Source organism: Neolamprologus brichardi, chromosome 12 (assembly GCF_056152115.1).
Source record: "Neolamprologus brichardi isolate AB-2024 chromosome 12, ASM5615211v1, whole genome shotgun sequence".
NCBI lineage: Eukaryota > Metazoa > Chordata > Actinopteri > Cichliformes > Cichlidae > Neolamprologus > Neolamprologus brichardi.
In genome coordinates this window covers 33961963-33982571 of record NC_142115.1, presented here as the reverse complement: position 1 = coordinate 33982571, position 20609 = coordinate 33961963, and the positions used below count along the sequence as shown (strand labels likewise).

The 20609-nt window shown below is 40.5% G+C and overlaps 2 protein-coding genes across 3 annotated transcripts in view; both read left to right on the top strand.

The window, feature by feature from the left end:
- Positions 1-20609, top strand: part of LOC148100334 (uncharacterized) — a 46630-nt gene that overhangs the window by 10627 nt on the left and 15394 nt on the right. The window contains exon 2 of one of the 2 annotated variants that reach the window (XM_087849445.1): positions 8170-8277. In XM_087849445.1, the coding sequence (XP_087705571.1) occupies positions 8235-8277 (43 nt within the window). In that variant the 5' untranslated portion in view covers positions 8170-8234. Of the gene's footprint in view, positions 1-7568; positions 8278-20609 lie in introns of those variants that run through there. The other variant, XM_087849444.1, reaches the window with a different exon arrangement.
- LOC102799434 (putative G protein-coupled receptor 21) lies at positions 11324-15283 on the top strand. Its single transcript, XM_006797692.3, has one exon. The coding sequence runs from the start codon at positions 12262-12264 to the stop codon at positions 13330-13332; it is 1071 nt and encodes a 356-aa protein (XP_006797755.1). The 5' UTR covers positions 11324-12261; the 3' UTR covers positions 13333-15283.

Here is a 20609-nt window from a genome sequence, read left to right as displayed (position 1 = left end):
TGTTTCTCCGAGGGGGTAAAAAACAGAGAGGGTGGTTTAAAACGGGGGGAAAAAATATCAGCGTGAATTTATGACATCATGAATCATGTATGAGCCGGTGGAAAAAAAGTGAGCTTGTTAACAGTGTACATTTGACTAATATGTGATCATTCACACAGCCATCCCTCATGATTTCAGATGAGAACACTTATTTCATTACTTATTTAAAGAATAAAGAAAAGATTCTTCTACCTGCTGCCGTCAGTCCAAAAATGACTGAAGGTTCAATAAGAACTCGAACGAACAATTCAGCAGCTATTGATGGTTTGTAGTTGTTGTAGTTGTATAGGTAATTTAATCACTTAAGTTAATTAGTCTGTATTGCATGATTTAGGAGTTCCCTTTATGAAACGGTGACCTTTTGGGATGTTGGATAAGAAGAAGGGTTGGGTGATCCTCTCTTTAGTCCCATTGGCCCGTCCTTCTCCTGTAAGTTTGCTAATAACAGATAGATCTCTGGCCGGGTGAGCTTAACACGCACTCTTTAAGGTAGCAGATTACTTTCTCTCTTAAGGTCATGCGGATGGACGATAATCTCAGGTCAGAGTAATTATCAGTAGCTTGCCAATGAAGGCGATTTAATGCATTAAATCGAATTATTACTTTTAGATTCAGTTGCTCATTGCAACTCTGCAGTTTGTAAAATTATTATGTGTGTCTGATCCATTATCATCTCACAACTCTGTTCTCTGTATGCTCTTGTCTCTGTGAGGCCACACTTTCCCTTTACATGGTTTTTTTTATATAAGATAAGATAACTTTTATTAGTCACACGTGTGGGAAATTATAAATCTCTGCTTGACTGTTATCTGAGGATATACTGATTATGGTAAAAACAATAGTCACACAACCTTTGGTCTCAAAGAGCCCTGTTTTGACCCCCAGAGTCAGAGCAGAATCAGGAAAAAATGCTTTTAAACATGCGTTTTCTGTTTCCTGGAATAATCTGCCGTACGATCTGAAGCCATCACAAGTGATTACTGTGGAGGCGTTTTAGGACATTATAAAGAACTAGGGAAGTGATCCTCTTTGTCATTGCTCTGGAAATTGCTCTCGTTCATGATATCTTATTGCATATGATCTGGATGTTGTGTTCACTCTGTGCCATGTGTTATTTTTTAAATTTATGTTTATATTTGTTACAGTCTCTGCTGCTCTTCTGGTCAAATTAACCTTGAAAAATGGATTTTTAAGCCCAATGAGACTGGATAAAGGATTAGACTAGAGGAAATAGGACTGTGTTTATGTCTGTATCTTTGATTTTTAAGTTCAAGCTTGATGTAACTGTAACCGTGTTTTGGTGAGATGCTCGTTTTTCTCCTATCGCCAACTGTTTTGCTACTTGTCTTGTTACTAATTATGTTTATTAATAATTCAGGTCCTCAAACTTAACCTACTATATACTACTTTGTACATTTGCTGTGGTTTCACACATAACCATGTCTGTGGACATCACAATGAAATACTTTGGTAAATGGACTTCTTACATAGCACCCAAGGCACTTTATACAACATGCCACCCATTCACCTATTCACTCCATGCATTCAGTGCTTTCAAACTAACATTCACACTCCAATGGATGCATCAGAGCAACTTAGAGTTAGTATCTTGCCCAAAGATATTTAGCATGGAGACATCGAATCACCAACCTTTCGATCAGCAGATGACCTGCTCTACCTCCTGAGCTACAGCCATCCTTACTTTGATTCTCAGTCAATGTCAATCTGTGAACTTTATAAGATGATGCTACACTTGAACTTTTGGTAAAACTGGCTCATAAGATTAATATTGTCAGATGGGGCGACCATAGCTTAAGAAGTAGAGCGAGTTTTCTACCAATGGGATGGTTAAATCTAGCATACATGTCAAGGTATCCTTGGGGAAGATAATGCAGCCTGAGTCAGGGTGCAAGTGTGACTATGTGTGACTAGGTGAACAAGACTTGCAGTAGAAAGTGCTTTGAGTACTCAGAGTAGAAAAGTGCTATAGCAGTAACAGTCTATTTACCATTTACTAAATTGAGGTCTTTGAAGTTGATGCAGAGAAATGCAATCGATTCCAGACAATGCTTCAGATTCCTCGAGGATATTGTGAAAAGCAAAGGTTTGTTCATCATATCCTTTGCACCATCTGAACCCTTCCTGCTAGAGTCCAATGCTGACTCTGGTCAGCTAATGTGGATGGAGAGGTCTAGGATGCCCTTCTTTGGTAGTTTTAATAACATGCCTTTTATGATTTTTACAGTTATGTAAAACTAAACTGAAAGTAGGTGTGATGAAACACTTTGGTAGCTGAAATAAAAACAAACAAACAAAAAACTAGAATGCTGGGAAAAAAGTACTAGATTAAACAATATTGTGTATTAATAAGATTCAATTTAAAAACTGTACTGCAAATACCTTTAGTTTCAGTCTTTGGTCAGTTTGGTCAAAGGCTGGTGAGGCTTTGGTGTTTGTTTACTTCAGGATGAATACATGACCGCGAATCAGCTGGGTTTACACAGCATTGTTTTTGTTGTGAACCTCTAAAATCTGCCCCTGACAAGTAGGCTTCATATTCTAATAACTGAAAAAAGCTAAGGTAAACTAATAAAAGCTAAACTAAAATCAATAATGCATCGATATCCTGCTGTCTTAGTTAATTATAGGCCAATCTCCAACCTTCTTTTCATCTCAAGAATCCTTGAAAGAGTAGTTGTCAAACAGCTAACAGATCATTTGCAGAGGAATGGCTTATTTGAAGAGTTTCAGTCAGGATTCAGAGCTCATCACAGCACAACAAAAGCTTTAGGGAAGGTTACAAATGATCTTCTTATGGCCTTGGACAGTGGACTCGTGTCTGTGCTTGTCCTGCTAGACCTCAGTGCAGCGTTTGTTGAACATAATATTCTATTAAAGCGATTAGAGTATGCTGTAGATATTACAGGTACTGTGCTGCAGTGATTTTTATCATTGTATCTATCTAATAGACTCCAATTTGTTAAATTAAATGGAGAGTCCTCTTCATACATTAAGGTTAATTATGGAGTTCCACTGGGTTCAGTGCTAGGACCAATTCTGTTTACATTATACATGCTTCCCTTAGGCAGTATCATCAGAAGACAGCATACATTTTTACTGCTATGCAGATGTCACCCAGCTCTATCTGTCCATGAAGCCAGATAACAAGAGTGGCATTAGTCGAACATCCCTTCGGCGGATATTAGCTACTCACAAATGGCACCCTTACAAACTCCAGCTACTGCAGCATCTCAACGAGGATGACCCAGATCGGCGAACAGAATTTGCAGAATGGGCAAGACAAAAATTGGAACAGGACCCTCAGTTCACGCAGAAGATTTTGTTCAGTGATGAGGCAAACTTTTATGTGAATGGTGAAGTTAACAAACAAAACCACTGCTATTGGTCTGACACTAACCCACATTGGATGGATCCCTCCAAGACTGTTGGACCAACAAAAGTGATGGTTTGGTGTGGTATATGGGGTACAACGATAGTGGGTCCATTCTTCATCAATGGAGACCTCAAGGCCACTGGATATTTGAAATTGCTACATGATGATGCGTTTCCCACTTTATGCACTGAAGCTGGCACATTCCCTGAGTTTTTCCAGCAAGATGGTGCACCACCACATTATGGGTGCCAGGTCCGAGCATTCCTAGATGAACAGTTTCCTGGAAAGTGGATTGAATGTCGTAGGCCAGTTGAATGGCCCCCAATGTCTCCCGATCTGACCCCCTTAGACTTTTATCTTTGGGGTTCTATCCAAGATGGCCGACTTCTAAATGGCCACCATGGTCACCACCCATCTTGAGGAGTTTGCCCCCTCACATATACTAATGTGCCACAAACAGGACTTTAATATCACCATCCATCCATCTTCATCCGCTTTATCCGGGGCCGGGTCGCGGGGGCAGCAGCCTAAGCAGAGAAGCTATGTTGGGCTATGTTGTCTATGTTGTATTAACCATTCCCATGTTATTACGGTGTAACCATATAAATGGCCCACTGTCAACAGGCATCATTTCCTGTCGCAATGCTGGATGCGCACATAAACAAGGCCAATAATCATGTCAGTGTATGCACAAGTAAACTTTTTTAGCCAAAGGCTCAGACTTGTCTAAACACTTTGTGACAAGTTTGTGTCATACAAATGGGACAACCATAATGTTGACATTTAAAGCACAGAAGCCCAACCCACCTGTGTCTGATTACGAAGGGCAGCCAATCAGGAGACAGTTGCTTTAAATGAGATGTTAGGAAACTAAAACATCTTGTTTCTGACAGAGGGTGAACTGAGTAAAAGATAAATAATAATAAAATAATAATAATTTTCAGCTTTGAATCATGCATTGGTATTCTAGTAGACTCCAAGAATAAAAACATTATGATAGGTCCTCATTAATCTGTATAATAAATCATTTGGGAATTGAAAAGAAGAATAGTCTTTTGCTGTATGTCTGTGACACTTTGAACTGCAAACATGCCTTCAGCCCTCTGCACTGGCCTTCTTGAGTATCATTAGAAAACAGCCTGACCACAGTGAAAGTCAGCACATACCCAGACTGTGGACTGATGAATATGCACGGCAATTAGGTCAACAAACAAGCTGACCCAGATTTAGATACACTTAGTAATAATTTACTCCCATTTGGTTTGTTTCTGTGATTATTTTGAAATAACTGACTTGAAATGATTCATGTAAAAACTGTGATTATCTGGAAAGTTGGCTTGCTCAATTTTCCAGAATCTCTAACAAAGAAGCCAATGAGTCCCAAGTTATCACAACCCATAGGCCATGGGCCAGATTTCTAAGAAGTCTCCTGGGTTGAGGGCATTAACTGTCCGAATTATTAAAGAACATATCACATGAGGGCAACTTTGCACTTGTTGCTTACTGTGCCTTTCTGTCTCTGTACATACTTCATGTCAAATTAAACAATTATCTGCAAAAAAGTTAAAAATATTAAAACACTAGAGTCTTTCTTTCTATCTTTCAGTTCTACCTTCACCAATCAGAGGGAGCAACCGAAGACCATGATTAACCTAAACATTCTGTCAAAATAAATATATTCCCTATGGTCAGTGCCTGCCAAAAAGGAAATATATACACTGAGGAGATTAAACATAATAAGCAGCGTATGCCTTCCCTTCATCAGCTTAAAAAAAGGTTGTAAGTAGCTGTTAAACAAGGGTGGATGAGAGGTAATGTACAAAGGTTGAGCTAATTTTCCTGCCTCTGTTACAGCTCAAGTGCAGACTAAAAGGTCAGCTGCAGCAGGGGGTTACTCAGGAGTGATGTTTACCGTCCCACTGCTGGGTCGTTAGGTTTTAAACAGGTCAAAACTGATATTGTGACTATCAAATAATACCACCACTGCCAATATAAGAAGATATATCTCCAGCCCCAGGGTATGACAACGCACAAAGGATAAATCCAACAACAGAAGATGAGTAATGTCATCAAAAGTCTGCAGAAAAATAAGGCACCAGACTCTGTTTGATACATGCAGAGAAGCATCCACGGACACAGCAACTGTACTGACAGGCCTGTTCAATACAGAAAGAAGAACATCTATGAAGACTGGTGCATATTTATGTTTTTTTTTTTTTTTTCTAGTTTCTAATCAGTTTTTATTTACAGTGCTTAACAAATTCCCCACCAAATAGAACACCACCCAATGTAGGGTGTCAAGCTACCCTAAATAAACAGTATTGGTAATTACTAAAACAATTTCTTATGTTTCTAGAATATGTGTGTTTTTAATGCTAAAATATAATTACTCTTATCATCCAGTAATTTTCAAATTTACTATCTTACAAAAAAGCAGAGGGGAAAAATTAAAGCACATTACTGTTTTTTCAATTAAGATCCCAAATTACAGTTATTTGCTTTCCTAAACATAAAAATTTGTTTTAGTGGTTGAAATTAAATTTCTGACTTCCTAGAGAGGTCCAGTGTGCTGGCTCAAAATTGAGTATAAAAACATGACTTCAGCTTATTATCAGCCTAATAAATAAAAATATACTCAAAGTTTTGAACAAAGATATTGACAGAATTCTTAATTATTTGAGTGGGTTTGTTTTTGGTTGTTTAGTTTTAAGACAGTTTTAGGACAAATTTGTTACACGATGTTTTTGTATATTTTATTTTCAATTCAGTTGTGTTTCCATAAAGCCCCGATGTTTTAATTCAATTTTCAATTCAACTCAATTTTATTTATACAACACCAAAATAAATAAACTTGACCGAAATCACAACAACAGTCGCCACAAGGCACTTTATATTGTAATGTAGACCCTATAACATTACATACATAGAAAACACCAACAATCATATGAGCAAGCACTTTGGCGACAGTGGGAAGGAAAAACTCCTTTTTAACAGGAAGAAACCTCCAGCAGAACCAGGCTCAGGGAGGGGCGGGGCCATCTGCTGCGACCAGTTGGGGTGAGAGAAGGAAGACAGGATAAAGACATGCTGTGGAAAAGAGTCAGATTAATAACAAGTGTGAATCAGCAGAGAGGTCTATTAACACAGTGAGTGAGAAAGGTGACTGAAGCAGAAATACTCAAAGCATCATGGGAATCTCTCAGTCAGAACATGCTATATCATGTTTAGGTGGAAACTAGCGAGCTAACTTCCTGCTAACTTCTAACTCCGTTGAATTTAATAAATTCTGTTTTCATGGATGCTTGGATGTTAAACTTAATTGTTACACCTGGTAAAGCAGCAATGCTGCTCATTTTATTAAAAATGAAAGAATTTAGACAGTTTTTAACTCTCAGTGATGCCACAGTGTTTGTTTGACTTTGGGACCTGAAGCAGACGGAGTTTTGGACCCAGATTACTCTGCAAGGCTCCTGACTAAGGCAATCCATCAAGCGGTGCGGCTTCATAGCTTACCAAAGTCGTACTAAAACATTTTTGGACAGATTTTTGAGCGCCGTGTGCCACATAAAATCGGTTCGAGGTGAGTAAGCACAACCAGAATCCATACATAAGTTACACTGTTGATTTTTGAGAAAATTAAAGGATTTTAAATGTGCCATATAGTGTGTAAAATACGTGATACAGAAGAAAAGAATATATCGCGATATATATCGTTACCACACATGCTTCAAATTATACCGCGATATGGATTTTAGGCCATATCGCCCAGCCCTACCTTGGTTATAACAAGAATTACTCCTGCCTTGCTGTCAGCACACCTATTCTCTGGATGTAATCCTTCACTAGATCCACGAACCCTCCAGTGCCATATTCCTCTTTTCCTCCTGCTGCCATAGTCAACATCCTTTGCCCAACATATCCGCCTCTGCACATGTCCAAAACATCCCAGGCTTGCACTCTAATTTTGTCTTCAAACTGCTAAACCTGAGCTGTTCAATGATGTTCAATGTTCATCGTCTCCAAACCATCATAGCAGGTCTCAATCAGTCTTGTAAACATTACGTAATATTACTGTTAATTGTTGAACTCCTATGCCTAATTCTTTCTCCTCTTGTTTATGCCAAGTGAGTAACTTGGATGCCATTTCGGATCACATTATTCTCTCATATATCATAATGCAATCAAAGTCTGTGCTGTTATGCAAGAAGTCCAGTTTTTTCCGCTCTGTATTGGTTGGGTAACCTGACAAAGAAGTGTAGTGTGTGCTCTCCAACTATGAATCATGTTCATTTACCACTGTAGTTTTTTAAGTCTTTGACAGTGCTGTCCAACAGCAACTTTGCATTCATAATTAAAGAAAAATGTGCTGATGTTCAAATCGGCCTCCAGCAGGCTCAGGATCACAAGCTCTCTTTTTCCAAACAATCAGTCACAAGGTGGCTTTCCCCCGTCGGCCTGCTTGATGTTTACTGCTGTTGTGTTGACTTGGCAACACCAACGAGGCGCTGATGTCTGTGTTCACATTGATGTTTTACAACAACTTTACAACTGAGATAACGCGGGTGCTTATTCAGGTACCTCAACATTCAGCCTCACAAGTCTGACAGATGTGGCACCTCTGACCCTTGACCTGGAAATGAAAGCAAAAATAGACACTAACATGGTGGCGAGTGCTCACCATATGGTACCAGGAAAACAAACAGTGTCTGAATGATGTCTCTGTTCCCCACCATTAGGCTGGAAGGAGCCAACATTCTTGCAGTGACCCCTCCAGTTCTTCCTGCACCAAATATCACAAGAGATGCTTTGGTTTGATGTGGTGAATCAGCAGACTGCACCGTATGGTAATGACGCATATAGGACATGGGCTTCTTATTTTATAGTAGCCTAAAAACATCTGAGCAAGTGTTGGTGTGACAGTTACAAGCAGCAAGAAGAATCTTAAAAAAGTGGAAAAGATTTTGTGGGTAAAACATTTAAAATATGCAGAGCAGTTACATTGTGTCCAAAATTTCATTTACGTGTTTGTGACTTGGTGTGAGCAACAAAGAAGAAAGGTGAGGGCAGCCTAGGAGTTTAGCATGAAACCAGGATTGGACTTTCCAGATTCCATAATGCACAGTGTGTGGCTCAAACAGTAAAACCTCAGTAGTGCTCAGGTGAGAATGAAACAGTCATTTCCAGGATGAAGACACATTTATGTCTCGTTAACAGAAACAACTTTAGGAAAGAAAACATTACAGATGAGATGAAGAAATATCTTTCCAAATGTGCACTTATATTCTACTCTAATTCTATTCTTCTCTAATGTCAGGTGTGGTATTTCGTCTGGTTTGCTATCCTCGTGGGGGCGTCCCATTGACATAATGCTTTCCCTAGCCGCTTACCCTAACCCTAGCCATCATAAAAGGAATGCCTATCACTTACCCTAAATCTAACCATAACCCAATTGTAACCCGGACATTGAAAACACATTTTAAGTGTGAAAAATGCCTTCAACCTCGTGGAGACCTGGAGTTTGGTCCCCACAAGGCCTGTTGGTCCCCACCAGTATAGTAAATTTCAGATTTTGGCCCCCAACAAGATAGTAAGAACACACGCGCGCACACGCACTCTTCTGCGTTGCAAATGTTGCTTATATGTGAACTCTAAGAGTAATGATAATTTAATGCATCAAAGGAGAAATTTGTTTAAAACACACTAACACAACTTCAGTAGTTGTCACAAAAGGCTGCCAAACAATTAATTCAGATTATTTTACATACATACTGACTGTTTTTAACTTTGTGGGTTAACTAGTTGATTAGTTTGTTTTTTTGAATGCTTAAGCAGATAGTAGAGCTGCGCCAGAATATTTGGATATTGTTTCACTTGTCTTTGTATTCTCTTTTGGTGCTTTATACCACCGGTCCCCAGCCTTTTTTGCGCCACGGACCGGTTTATGCCCGACAATAATTTCACGGACCGGCCTTTAAGGTGTCGCGGATAAATACAACAAAATGAAACTAGTACCGGTACCGAAAAAAAGAAAATTTATTCATAACACACCTGAAAAGACCCAGGAAAACCGAGTTAACGATAAAAACGATAACAAAATAACACTGAAAACCAATGAAAACCCTGAAAACCATACATTTCACACCTGAGCCTCAACTCTTGCGGCCTGGTACCAAACGACTCACGGACCGGTACCGGTGCGAGGCCCGGGGGTTGGGGACCGCTGCTTTATACCATATCAGTTTGTGTTCTTGATATTCCGCTCACACAGCAGACATCATCAAGGTAAGTTCACTTAAATTTTGCCAAATTAGTAATTTTATAGGACTTTTTTTATATACCTTTTTGATTAAATATAAACAATAATTTAAGTGTAAAATAAAATATAAAGATTTTTATGACCAATGAATTCTGATTTAGAGCTGGATTCAGATTTTCTGAAATGCTATTGTAGTTTCTGTGTTTTGGGTCCAAAAAATTAAAAAATCAGGTCTATTGTGCTTCGTCTTTTTCCATGCCAGTCTTCATTCCTTTCTCTTGCATCCCTATTTTCCTTTCATCTTTTCCTGTGTTTGTTCTACATTTAGCATGATCTGTAGAAATTTTAATCATCCATTAGAAACTGTCCTGTGTGTTGTTTACACACATTTCTGCTTGCAGTGCCTCTGAGCACATATGTAGTTCATATGTGATCGGTGTAGCTGCTAGGGAGAGTGCGGAGTGCATGTGGTTGGGTTGAGTATGGTCTCTGTACAGAGGGGATCCTGCTTGATGTTTATTGGGTAGCAGATGTGGAAGGGGGAGGAGCTTCCTGTTAGGAGCAAAATGGAGGTCCATGAAAATGAAGCTTACAGAGAACTGCAGGGGGGTTAGAGTAATACTGAAAGGGACTCAAAGGAAGAACGAGAGCAGAGAAGATGATTAGAGAAAATGGAGACTGTAATGAATAATTTATGCTTCAAAAGAACTTCATTATATGTCACAAAGAATTTAAACGGTTCTGACAGCAATAGGTGCGATTAATGAAGTGGTCAGAGAGTGTATATTGTAGTATTAATTGTTTAAACAGTGCAGCAGTGAACAAAGATGGATGTTACCCAATTGTTGTGTCTGGAGTTATTATTTTAAATGTTGGCAGCTTCACCTGCTGCTCAGCTGCTTTTTATTTATAAGCAGAAACCTTTGGGTGGTCTTTACTGAAAGCCTTAATATGTGCCTATTACTTCCTTCAATAAAATTAAAAAGAAGCAACACTACAAGCCAAACTCTTTGTAGAAGCAGGTCACCACTTGGCAGGCATCTTATGATGGGTTTTTCTTCTCTTAATTTGGAGTTTATTTCAAAACTTCAAATTAAGAGCAAAATAAGCTTTTAACAAACCCGCTACCCTCTGGAAGTTAATCGTCCGTTTCCTGTGTTTCCTCTTATGACACGTCTACCACAAACACTGTTAAAAGATCTCCCTCGGTGACTCACATTAGCGGATGTGAAGTCTATCAAGCAGCCATGCAATCAAAGTCTCACATCCTTAATTTCAAGCATCAATAAAATCCGATAGATGCCTTACAAAACAAATGATCCTCACACCGATGGAATTTGCACCAGGCCATAATCATGATTTCTGCTTAACATTTGTGAGTTTCTTATGGATTTTAGATATTTTCTTGTATATATAATAAATTTCAGTTGCTCTGAAGCTTATTTAAAACTTTTTCTTCTCAGTTCTGTAATTGTGGCACAGTAAGAGTGGGGACACTGGGAGGCAGAAAGAAGTAAAAAATTAAAATGGACAGAGGAGGAGGAGGGGAAGCGAAGTGTGTGTGTGTGTGTGAGAGAGAGAGAGAGAGTGAAATGAGTGGAAAGGGAAGGAAAGTGTGTGTGTTAGAGAGAGAGAGAGAGAGAGCGAGTGAGTGAAGGGGGAGGAGAGGAAAGCAGCAGTGGCAGCGCTGCATCATCACTGTATCGCCACTACAGCAGAAAGGAGAAGCAGTTCACCGTCTACCTCCTTCATCTCTCTCTGTCTCACACTCATGACTACACATCTCTCCATCTTCACACACACACTGGAAGTCGACCAGCCGCCACGAGCCTGACAAGAAGCGCTCCCAGTGACATTATCCATCACCTTTGGATGTTTGCCCTGCCTGCCTCCAGGATTCTAGGACACTGGAAATCTGTGTTTTAATGACCCGCGGACGAGGCTTCTACCTTCAGATGTGCCGTCTGATTGGACCGCCTTGACTTTCTTTGCTGAGGAAGCATTCAGTGCCGGCACACAGAAGCTGCTGGGAATTTTGGGATCGTTTTCCTCTCCCTGTTTTTACCCTTTTGCCGGCATTTGAAGAGTGCCAGAGGATGGCTCTTTTTATTTATTTTTTCAATGTTTTAATTGTTTGGTTCCTGCCCGCTGGAGAACAGTGCTTACCTCGGGATTTGTAGTCAAGGGAGGGGGGTATGATAAACAGCTGCGAGAGGGAGGACGGGTTGCACTGCACCACTAGACGGGCATCTCTTGTCCTACATTGGGGAATTTTTTTTCTGCCTCTCGAGGTGGCACACATGCACATATTTCACCCCCAGCAGCAGCAGCAGCAGCAGCAGCAGTGGCCGGCTGCGTTTTGCATGCACCGATGGATTACTGCTACTTTAAGGACAGGCTCGCTGCCCGCTGAGGGAGAAAAGATGCTGATATAGAAGAACAGGGGCATGCTTTGTTTTTGGAGCTGCAACTTCAGGGTTAAAAAAAAATAAAGAGACTTGGATGACAGGATGATGGCTGCGTTGAGCTGAAACCGCCCCCTTCTCCTCCCTCCCTCTTCTCCAGTCCAAACATGAACTCTTCCTCTGATGCGAACCAAAGCGGCTCGCCCTCGTTCTGCCTGCTGGGCTCCATGGGTTACTCCCACAGCATGGATACCTGCGTGCTGGAGGTGGTTGTCATCCTCTTCCTCACTGTGCTCATCATCGCTGGCAACCTGGTGGTGATCTTTGTCTTCCATTGTGCCCCGCTGCTGCACCACCACACCACCAGCCACTTTATCCAAACCATGGCGTACGCCGATCTGCTGGTGGGCGTCAGCTGCCTCGTGCCCTCGATGTCGCTCCTCCACTACCTTCGAGGCCTGAATGAGGAGCTCACCTGCAAGGGATTCGGCTACATGGTTTCTGTGCTGAAGAGTGTTTCCATGGCCTCGCTAGCTTGCATCAGCGTGGACCGCTACATCGCCGTCACGCGACCGCTGTCGTACACCACGCTAGTCACCCCATGCCGCCTGAGGGTGTGCATCGTGCTCATTTGGGTTTACTCTGCTTTGATTTTCCTGCCGTCGTTTTTCCGCTGGGGGAAACCAGGTTATCATGGGGACATATTTAAGTGGTGCGCACTCTCTTGGAAAACCAACCCGGCATTTAGCACCTTCATTGTGGCGCTGCTCTACGCACCAGCTGCACTTACTGTCTGCTTCACCTATGGGAGTATATTCCGGATCTGCCGGCAGCATACGAGGGAGATCTCCCAACGCCAAGCCCGCTTCAGCCCGCAGACCGAGGGTGATAAAGGCGAGCGGGGAGAGCGTTGCGAAGGCTGCCCGGACAAACGCTATGCCATGGTGCTCTTCCGCATCACCAGTGTCTTCTATGTGCTGTGGATGCCGTACATCCTCTACTTCCTCCTAGAGAGCGCCGGCCTATATCACCACGAGGTGGCGTCCTTCCTCACAACGTGGCTGGCAATCAGCAACAGCTTCTGCAACTGTCTCATCTACAGCCTCTCCAACAGCGTCTTCCGTAAAGGTCTCGGCCGCCTCTTTAGCCCACTGTTTCCTTCCTGCCTTGGCTGCACGGAGGCCAAAAAGGCTCCAGCCCCCGTCAGCCTGAGACCAGATCCCCGATGCCAAGTGTGAGCTCTGATGAGCTTTGACTAGGATGGATTCGCTCCGGTCGATTTGGAGGCATCGGCCCCCCTGTGTGTGCTTTGCTCTCTACTGCGTAGCATGACACAGGTCTTTTTGGTCCTGCGGTGAGCACAGGGAGGCGCTTGTGCAGAAGCTTTCTGGCCGTTTTAAGAGGATGATTTTTGTGGGAAAAGGAGGCCGTGTCATTCCTTTCTCAAATTCTCTCTGTGTGATGCTGCTCTTTCATGGCTGCAGGCGGATGACACGGAGATAATAAGTTTGATACTGATGAAGAAAGTTCAGAGGATTTGATAAACATGCCTCACTGCACTGATTTAATGACTCCCAAATGCAAAAAAGTATAGCACAGTGTGAGCTGGGCTGCCCAATCCACTGAGATGCAAAAAATAATTTATTAATCTTTTCAAGCCTGACTGTAAATCTGTAAATTGTCTTGGTTCTTTCAGGGTGGAAGTATGTGTTGCAAAAAAATGTTAAAACACTTGAAGCAGACTTCTGATCTGTTTCCTTTGGGGAACTCCAGATGCCAACGAGTGTAGGAAAAATCATTCACCTTAAAATCGTCACATCATCGGCTCGTGTGTGGGTTCAAAATGCACAACAGATGGACTTATTTCCCAGAGATTAAGAAGATTTAGGAGCTTGTGTGTGTTTTATCAAGAGGATGTTTCTCTCGGGTGTTAGTGAGAAGCTCAAAATCTGAAAAAGCATCGGATGTCACATGAAAAAGTTAGCTTTACTTTTTAAACATGGCCTGGAAAGTTTTTCTGCCAGCAGACAAGAATCCTTGTTAAACAAACAATAGATGATATGATTTATTCTTGTGTTTCATCCTCAGGTCTATCAGCGGTTCTGTTTGTAAGCCTCTGTGCTGTCTGCCTTTGATCTCAGCTGACAGAGTACAGGTCTTTTAAATCAAAAGGCACATTGTAAGGTAATCAGCTCACGACTTGTAGTGCAGTCGGTGTCGATAATGAATCAGCTGTCTGTCAGGATCCTAACATCTGGTTTCAGCTCGTGTTTCTGCCCTCATCCAGCAAGAGGGATATCACCCAGCTTTACGAGCCCGACCTCGCCGTGTCAGGGGTCAAAGCCTGTTTCTGAGAGCCAACGAGTGCGTTTCTATTTTTTCTGTTTCTTGTTCTTTGGTTTCATGTAAATGCACGTAGAGTATCAATATTTAAACAATGGCTAACTTCGGGGGTTTTATTGATTTATTGTAGACCTGCGGGATACCAGATGATCTTGTGGATCAGTAGAAGCTTTTTAAGATTATTTATTTGCCACAGAGGTCTGACATGCTGCACCTCCGGATTGGAGCCATTTTTAAAAAAATAATTTAGTGTTGAGTAGAAGGAAAAGCATTTCTTTGTATGCTGCGTTTAAAAACTTAAAACAGGACTTGTTTTTTTAAAGTCATAATGAAATTTCTGAAAGCATCTTGACAATTTGACTTTATTGTAGTTGGACAAAGAAGAGGGAATGGGATAGGTTTAATAATGATAGGAAGGTGCTGGTAATTTACCCATTTACCACGTGTTTGAAGGAAAAAACTGACTATTAGATACCAGCCTGATAAAAATTGGGTGTCACAGTGACTTGCACAAGTAGGATGGATATGCAAAGTGGGAGGTGACTGCAGTCTTCAAAAAATTTTAAAGAATAAACAAAAACTCATCGATGGTCTTGATGAACATTTGCACAGAATCCTGGGAACCTGTACCTTTACTTGTCAGTCATTTCAGAGCAGGTGAGTGGGTGGGTGATCTTTGGAGAACAGCTGAATGTGGAAGTGTTGTTGTAAAGTCATTTTGCTTCACATGCCACCCCTAGATGGCAAAAAAACAAACAAAAAAACATTGCAAGTATTTCATGCATAAGAGTATTAGACCAGAAGCCACACACGTTTACTTACTGTCTTTCTGGGATTTAGCTGGTTTGTTCTTAAAGGTAGAATCAGTTTTTTTTTTTATCATATGCATTTAAAAGAAATGTATGTTTTCATGAAAATTGCTTGCAAAACTGAATGAAAATCCAAACTGCACTGGCTGTACTCGGCTATAGTTCGTAGAGGTTTTTAAAAATTAATTTATTGTCTCATTTAGAAGAGCTCACATTAATAAACAGCTTTAAATGAGCCAAAATGAGGCTGTGCCATGTACTGCATTCTTTGTGAATGAGAAACTACACGAGCGTTCAAACAAGCTAGCCACAGTTTGTATTAGCAAGTGCTTTTACTGTGTTTATTCGAATAGTGTCCGGTGCCGTTAATAACCTCGGATGCTGAACGAAACAGGCCTTTTATTTAAAGCAAGCACAAAGAAAGGCAAGCTTTTATTTCTCTTTTTCTCCAGCATAAATGATGGTTTTCAGCTAACAACTGTTTCAGCTGAAATACAACGTTGCCTTAAGCTAATAGGAAGTAATAACTCTCTTATTGGGCAGAAGTGTGAAATCATATTGAGCTTTTCCTCTTTTTATAATGCACACATTTGAATGGTTGTCAAACCCAGTATCCACCCCACCAACAGTATATGAACCAAAATCTCTATAAACAAACCTTAAATATAATAGAGAATAAATCATAACATACATATAACACCTGGAGATGCTTTAATTTGAAATAGTTACAATAAATGTCTATTTACTTTGAAATATTTGCAGTTATACTCGAGCAGTAACCCCACAAAGCTAAAACATGAAGTCACATTCCTGCAATGGCTCATTGTAAATTTAAAACAGTAACGAGAATAACTCCATCGACAGAATGCAAAATGGTTTCCTGGACACATTTGTTTTACGTAATTTGTACCACAAGATCCTTTCTTGAGGGAATCGGACCACAAATAGAAGCTAAAACATTTGAAAGCTTCTGAAAGGTTCTTGTTACGAACATCAACAGCTGTCAGATAGAAACTGGGCTCATGCAAAGAAAAGAAATCAAAATAGCACCAAAATAATAAAACGTAAAAGTAGCTTTCACTGCTGGAGATGGTTCTTAAAGTAAAGGAGAAATGATGATGCTGAATTGGAAAACTGTCTGAGATACTGGAATGATCCAAGCTGTTAATGCTAACGTTTGCCAGTTGCTAATTTTGTAATATGGTTGCAAAAAAGGTTGTTAAACATGGCTCCGGGCATGAAATTTCACTTGATCCACTTCCAGAGATGCTACATAGCTGCTCTCCACCTCTGTGCACAGAGGAGCAAGGAGTTTATTTCTCACTTTCAGCTCGAAGACAAAGACCTTAATAGTTAGAGCACACCGAGTCACGATTATCAATGTTCACTGGATTATTTAGCCTGCTGTGATTACTTACTGGTCACAGGTGGTTTTAAGTAACTGCATTTTCCATTTGTCTCGATTTTTTTTTTTAAAGCTTTAGGACTGTTGTCATGTGTAATCAAAGATAACAGTAGCCCTATAAGATACTTGCTTGACAGTAGCTTTATATTATAGGTTGTATCTCTTGTCTGTTTAAAAACCTCGGCCACCTCCCAGTAATAATACAGTTGCTGCATATGCATGCAATTACTTGGTGATCAGTTTTCTTAAGTGCTTCTCAGCCTCCATAGAGTGAGGTGCAGGGAGCAGTCTAACACAGAGAGGCATGTCTGCAAGTTTAAAATCACTAGTTAACACACAAAGCCCACCTTTGGACTGTGAGAGAGCATGCAGACTACACAGGAAGGCCTCGAGCTGACCAGGAAATTTGACCCAGAACTGCCAGTAAGACAAAACTGCAGCGCCTCAATTTCAGAATCAATTTGCAAACTTTAATAACTTTATGATCGTACAAATTCTGATTGGAATTGGCTCCTGTAACGTTAATTTGTACAGCTGCTTGATTCATTAAACTGGACCCTAAGCTGTGTATGCAGAGTTGGTGCCTTTAAGAACGTTTGTAAAGGAATAATCTGACAAATGATATAGTTTGCAGACTGTCCAAGAAGTTTGTGCTTCAGTTTTGGTGAGATTCTAGCATTTTATTTGTCTGTTAATTAACACTAATTAGCAGGTGTCTGACTCCCAAATAGAATCACTCCAGGCTCAAGAGTTAGTCTTAACATGCAGACCCAAAAAAACTGAGTCACTATGGTTGTATCCATCGTATATTTATAGTCTAAACTTCAGTTTGCCTGCTGCTTTTGAGTAAATGTGCTGTGTGTAATTGACAAATAACATTTTTCTGAAGAAACATGCTCTTAATAATACTTTAGTTCACATATACTCTGAGTATACATGCGGTTTTATTGTCTTTGATGTCTTAAATATTTTTATGTCCATTTGGTCGTTTTACTGTTAATTATGTTCTCACAGTGTGCATGGAAATAAATGAGAACTATAAAACGTTTCAACGAGAGAAACGTGACACTGTTAAAATCATTATCGTTACTACTCTTTTTATTTCATTGTGACTTTAACCAGTGTTTAGTTTTCCCAATAGAAACACAAACATGCCTTTTCACCACAGGGGCTGAGGCGCCAGAGGTCAGATCAATGTCAGGGTTCAGGGGTCAGCTGCAGGACTTTCTAGAGACTTCCCTGAAATGTTCTGTTTAGATTTTTAGCACATTTTTCTGTCATGCTATTTCGTGGCGTTCTGTCTACAGAATCTGCTTTGAAATGTAAAATGTTGACATGTCGGACGCTCCGGTTTATTTATTGCAAAGGATGCTTCATCGTCTTTACCTGCATGATTCTGGTGCAGTCTGGATCAGTGCATCTGTCTCATGATGCTGCTGAGAGAAATTTACTGACTGTGCTCCTTGTCTTCTAAATACTGTTGCATAACACAGATTGGCTCACTCTGTTTTTTGATGATGCCAACGAGTTCAGGAAACAGGAATGACCTCCTCCTTTTCCTGCTGTCAGGAAAACATCACATTCATCTGCCAAAAGTGACATTTTTGTATGATTACGTCGACGAGTTCCATGTGCAAAAAACAGATATGTTAATTAACATGCAGATCTTTTGAAGTCCTGATATTTTCCTTGACAGCCTCGCAGTGCTGCTCATCTGTGGGAGTGGGTGTGATGCAGCTTCCAGCTTCCCCTCGAACAACAAATCACTAGTGGTAGCAGAAAAATCTGAATGAAGGGCTTTTAATGTTGTTACTCTGGTTGAACTGTTTGCTTCTCAGCTCGTGACCTGAACTTTGAAAACCTGCTGAACATTATTGTAAATAGAGGTGTAATTGTCTGATTATTAAAAAGAGACTTTCTGTTTATGTGGTTTGGGGTTGATTTGATATGCAAAATCCTTTAAATGCTCCATATTGTAGTAATGTTGGAAAAATCTAAGCCAGCTGAGGTTAGTTATTAGTTCCTTAACAACTGTGAACGAAGCATTGGAGTGCAACTTGCTAGTTTATTCAAGGTTTTCATGTTCAGGTTGAACTCCCTGCCACCATCCAAAAGTCCACTAGACTGTATCTTCAGCACAAATCTGTCTCTATATAGTATATGCACTGCATATTATGACATTCTTTGAATTGCACAGAATTTATTACTAGTGCAGTAGGAAAGCCTTTACTGGATGCAATATGCTGCAATTTTATGGTTTTACAACAGATTTGGTATAAAGAGTAAGAAATTCAAACGTTGCACAGCGAGCCATCTATCTTCTCACCAGATGGCTTTGCAAAGTTTGAAAACTACACAGAAATGACCAGTAATTTACTTTTAGAAATAAAATGCACTACCATTATATAAATAAATAATACATAAGCAAATTTTTAGTTTACTTTTTATTCTACATGTGGAGGTTTTGGACCTTTTTTTAAGAGACACTTGAACTAGCACTGTTCATATAAACAACTTTAATAATAGACCAACGTGTTTCGGCTTGTGGCCTTCATCAGGGACCCTGATGAAGGCCACAAGCCGAAACGCATTGGTCTATTATTAAAGTTGTTCATCTTCCCTCAAGTGTTGCTGGAGTTCCTGCTTTGTGAATTCTTTCATCCTCTCCATGCACCTTGGAAGCAGGTGAAGTTGTGCCAGAAAATTTTTGCTGCTGTTCATATAAAAAACAAACTGAAGAAATGTGGAAAATGTGGAAAAACTGCACTTATTAACCTGTTTTGAGAATAATATTTGCTTTATATTAAAAGTTGTAGCTCTTGTCTGTTTAAAAAGAAATAATCTCTGGTGCTTGTGCTCTGCCAACTTCCAATAATAATACAATTGCTGAATGTGACACGCACTTAATACTTGTCTCCCAAACTGATAACTTTGGAATCTCAGACCATCTAATCATTAGTTTTCTTAACTGCTTCTGGCTGGAATCTCTCCCAGAGTGAGGTGCAGGGAGCAGTCCATCACAGGACTAACACGGAGAGGCTCATAAAAAGCAGACTTTTGGACTGCGGGGGAGCATGCAAGCTGCATACATATATGTTATGCTTGGTATACATCTTTTTTTTCCTTGCTAAAATTAATAATTTAGTATCATAGAGTGATAATGTTAGTAAAGCAGAAAGCTACTCGTAGTCAGCCAGCTATCACTTTCAGTTCAGTTCAATTCAGTTCAATTTTATTTATATAGCACCAAATCATAACAACAGTCGCCTCAAGGCTCATTATAATATAAAGTAAAGACTCTACAGCAATACAAAGTAAACAGAGAAAACCCAACAATCATATGACCCCCTATGAGCAAGCGCTTTGGCGACAGTGGGAAGGAAAAACTCCCTTTTAACAGGAAGAAACCTCCAGCAGAACCAGGCTCAGGGAGGGGCGGGGCCATCTGCTGTGACCGGTTAGGAAGGAAAACAGGACAAAAACATGCTGTGGAAGAGTGCCAGAGATTAATAATAACTAATGAGTGAGTGAAACAGAAACACTCAGCAGCCTAGAAGTATTGCAGCATAACCAAGTGAGCATTAAGGGGCCACCTGATTCAGCCCTAACTATATGTTTTATCAAAATGAAAAGTTTTAATTCTAATCTTAAAAGTAGAGAGTGTGACTCTCTCCCGAATCCAAACTGGGTGCTGATTCCACAGTAGAGGGACCTGGAAGCTGAAGGCTCTACTTTTAAATACTCCAAGAACCACAAGTAAGCCTGCAGTCTTAGAGCAAAGTGCTTTCAGCACTCGTTCTTATATAGCGCTTATAGAAAAGTGAATATAATATAAGAACCAAGAACTTTTACTCCTGCACCATCGAGAGCGTCCTGACGGCAAACATCTGCACCTGGTTTGGGAACAGCACCAAGCACGACAGACGAGATCTGCAAAGAGTGGCGCGCTCGGCCGAAC

Excerpts from the sequence above, each read along its gene's own strand:
- LOC102799434 (XM_006797692.3), top strand. The coding sequence starts at position 12,262 with ATGAACTCTTCCTCTGATGCGAACCAAAGCGGCTCGCCCTCGTTCTGC.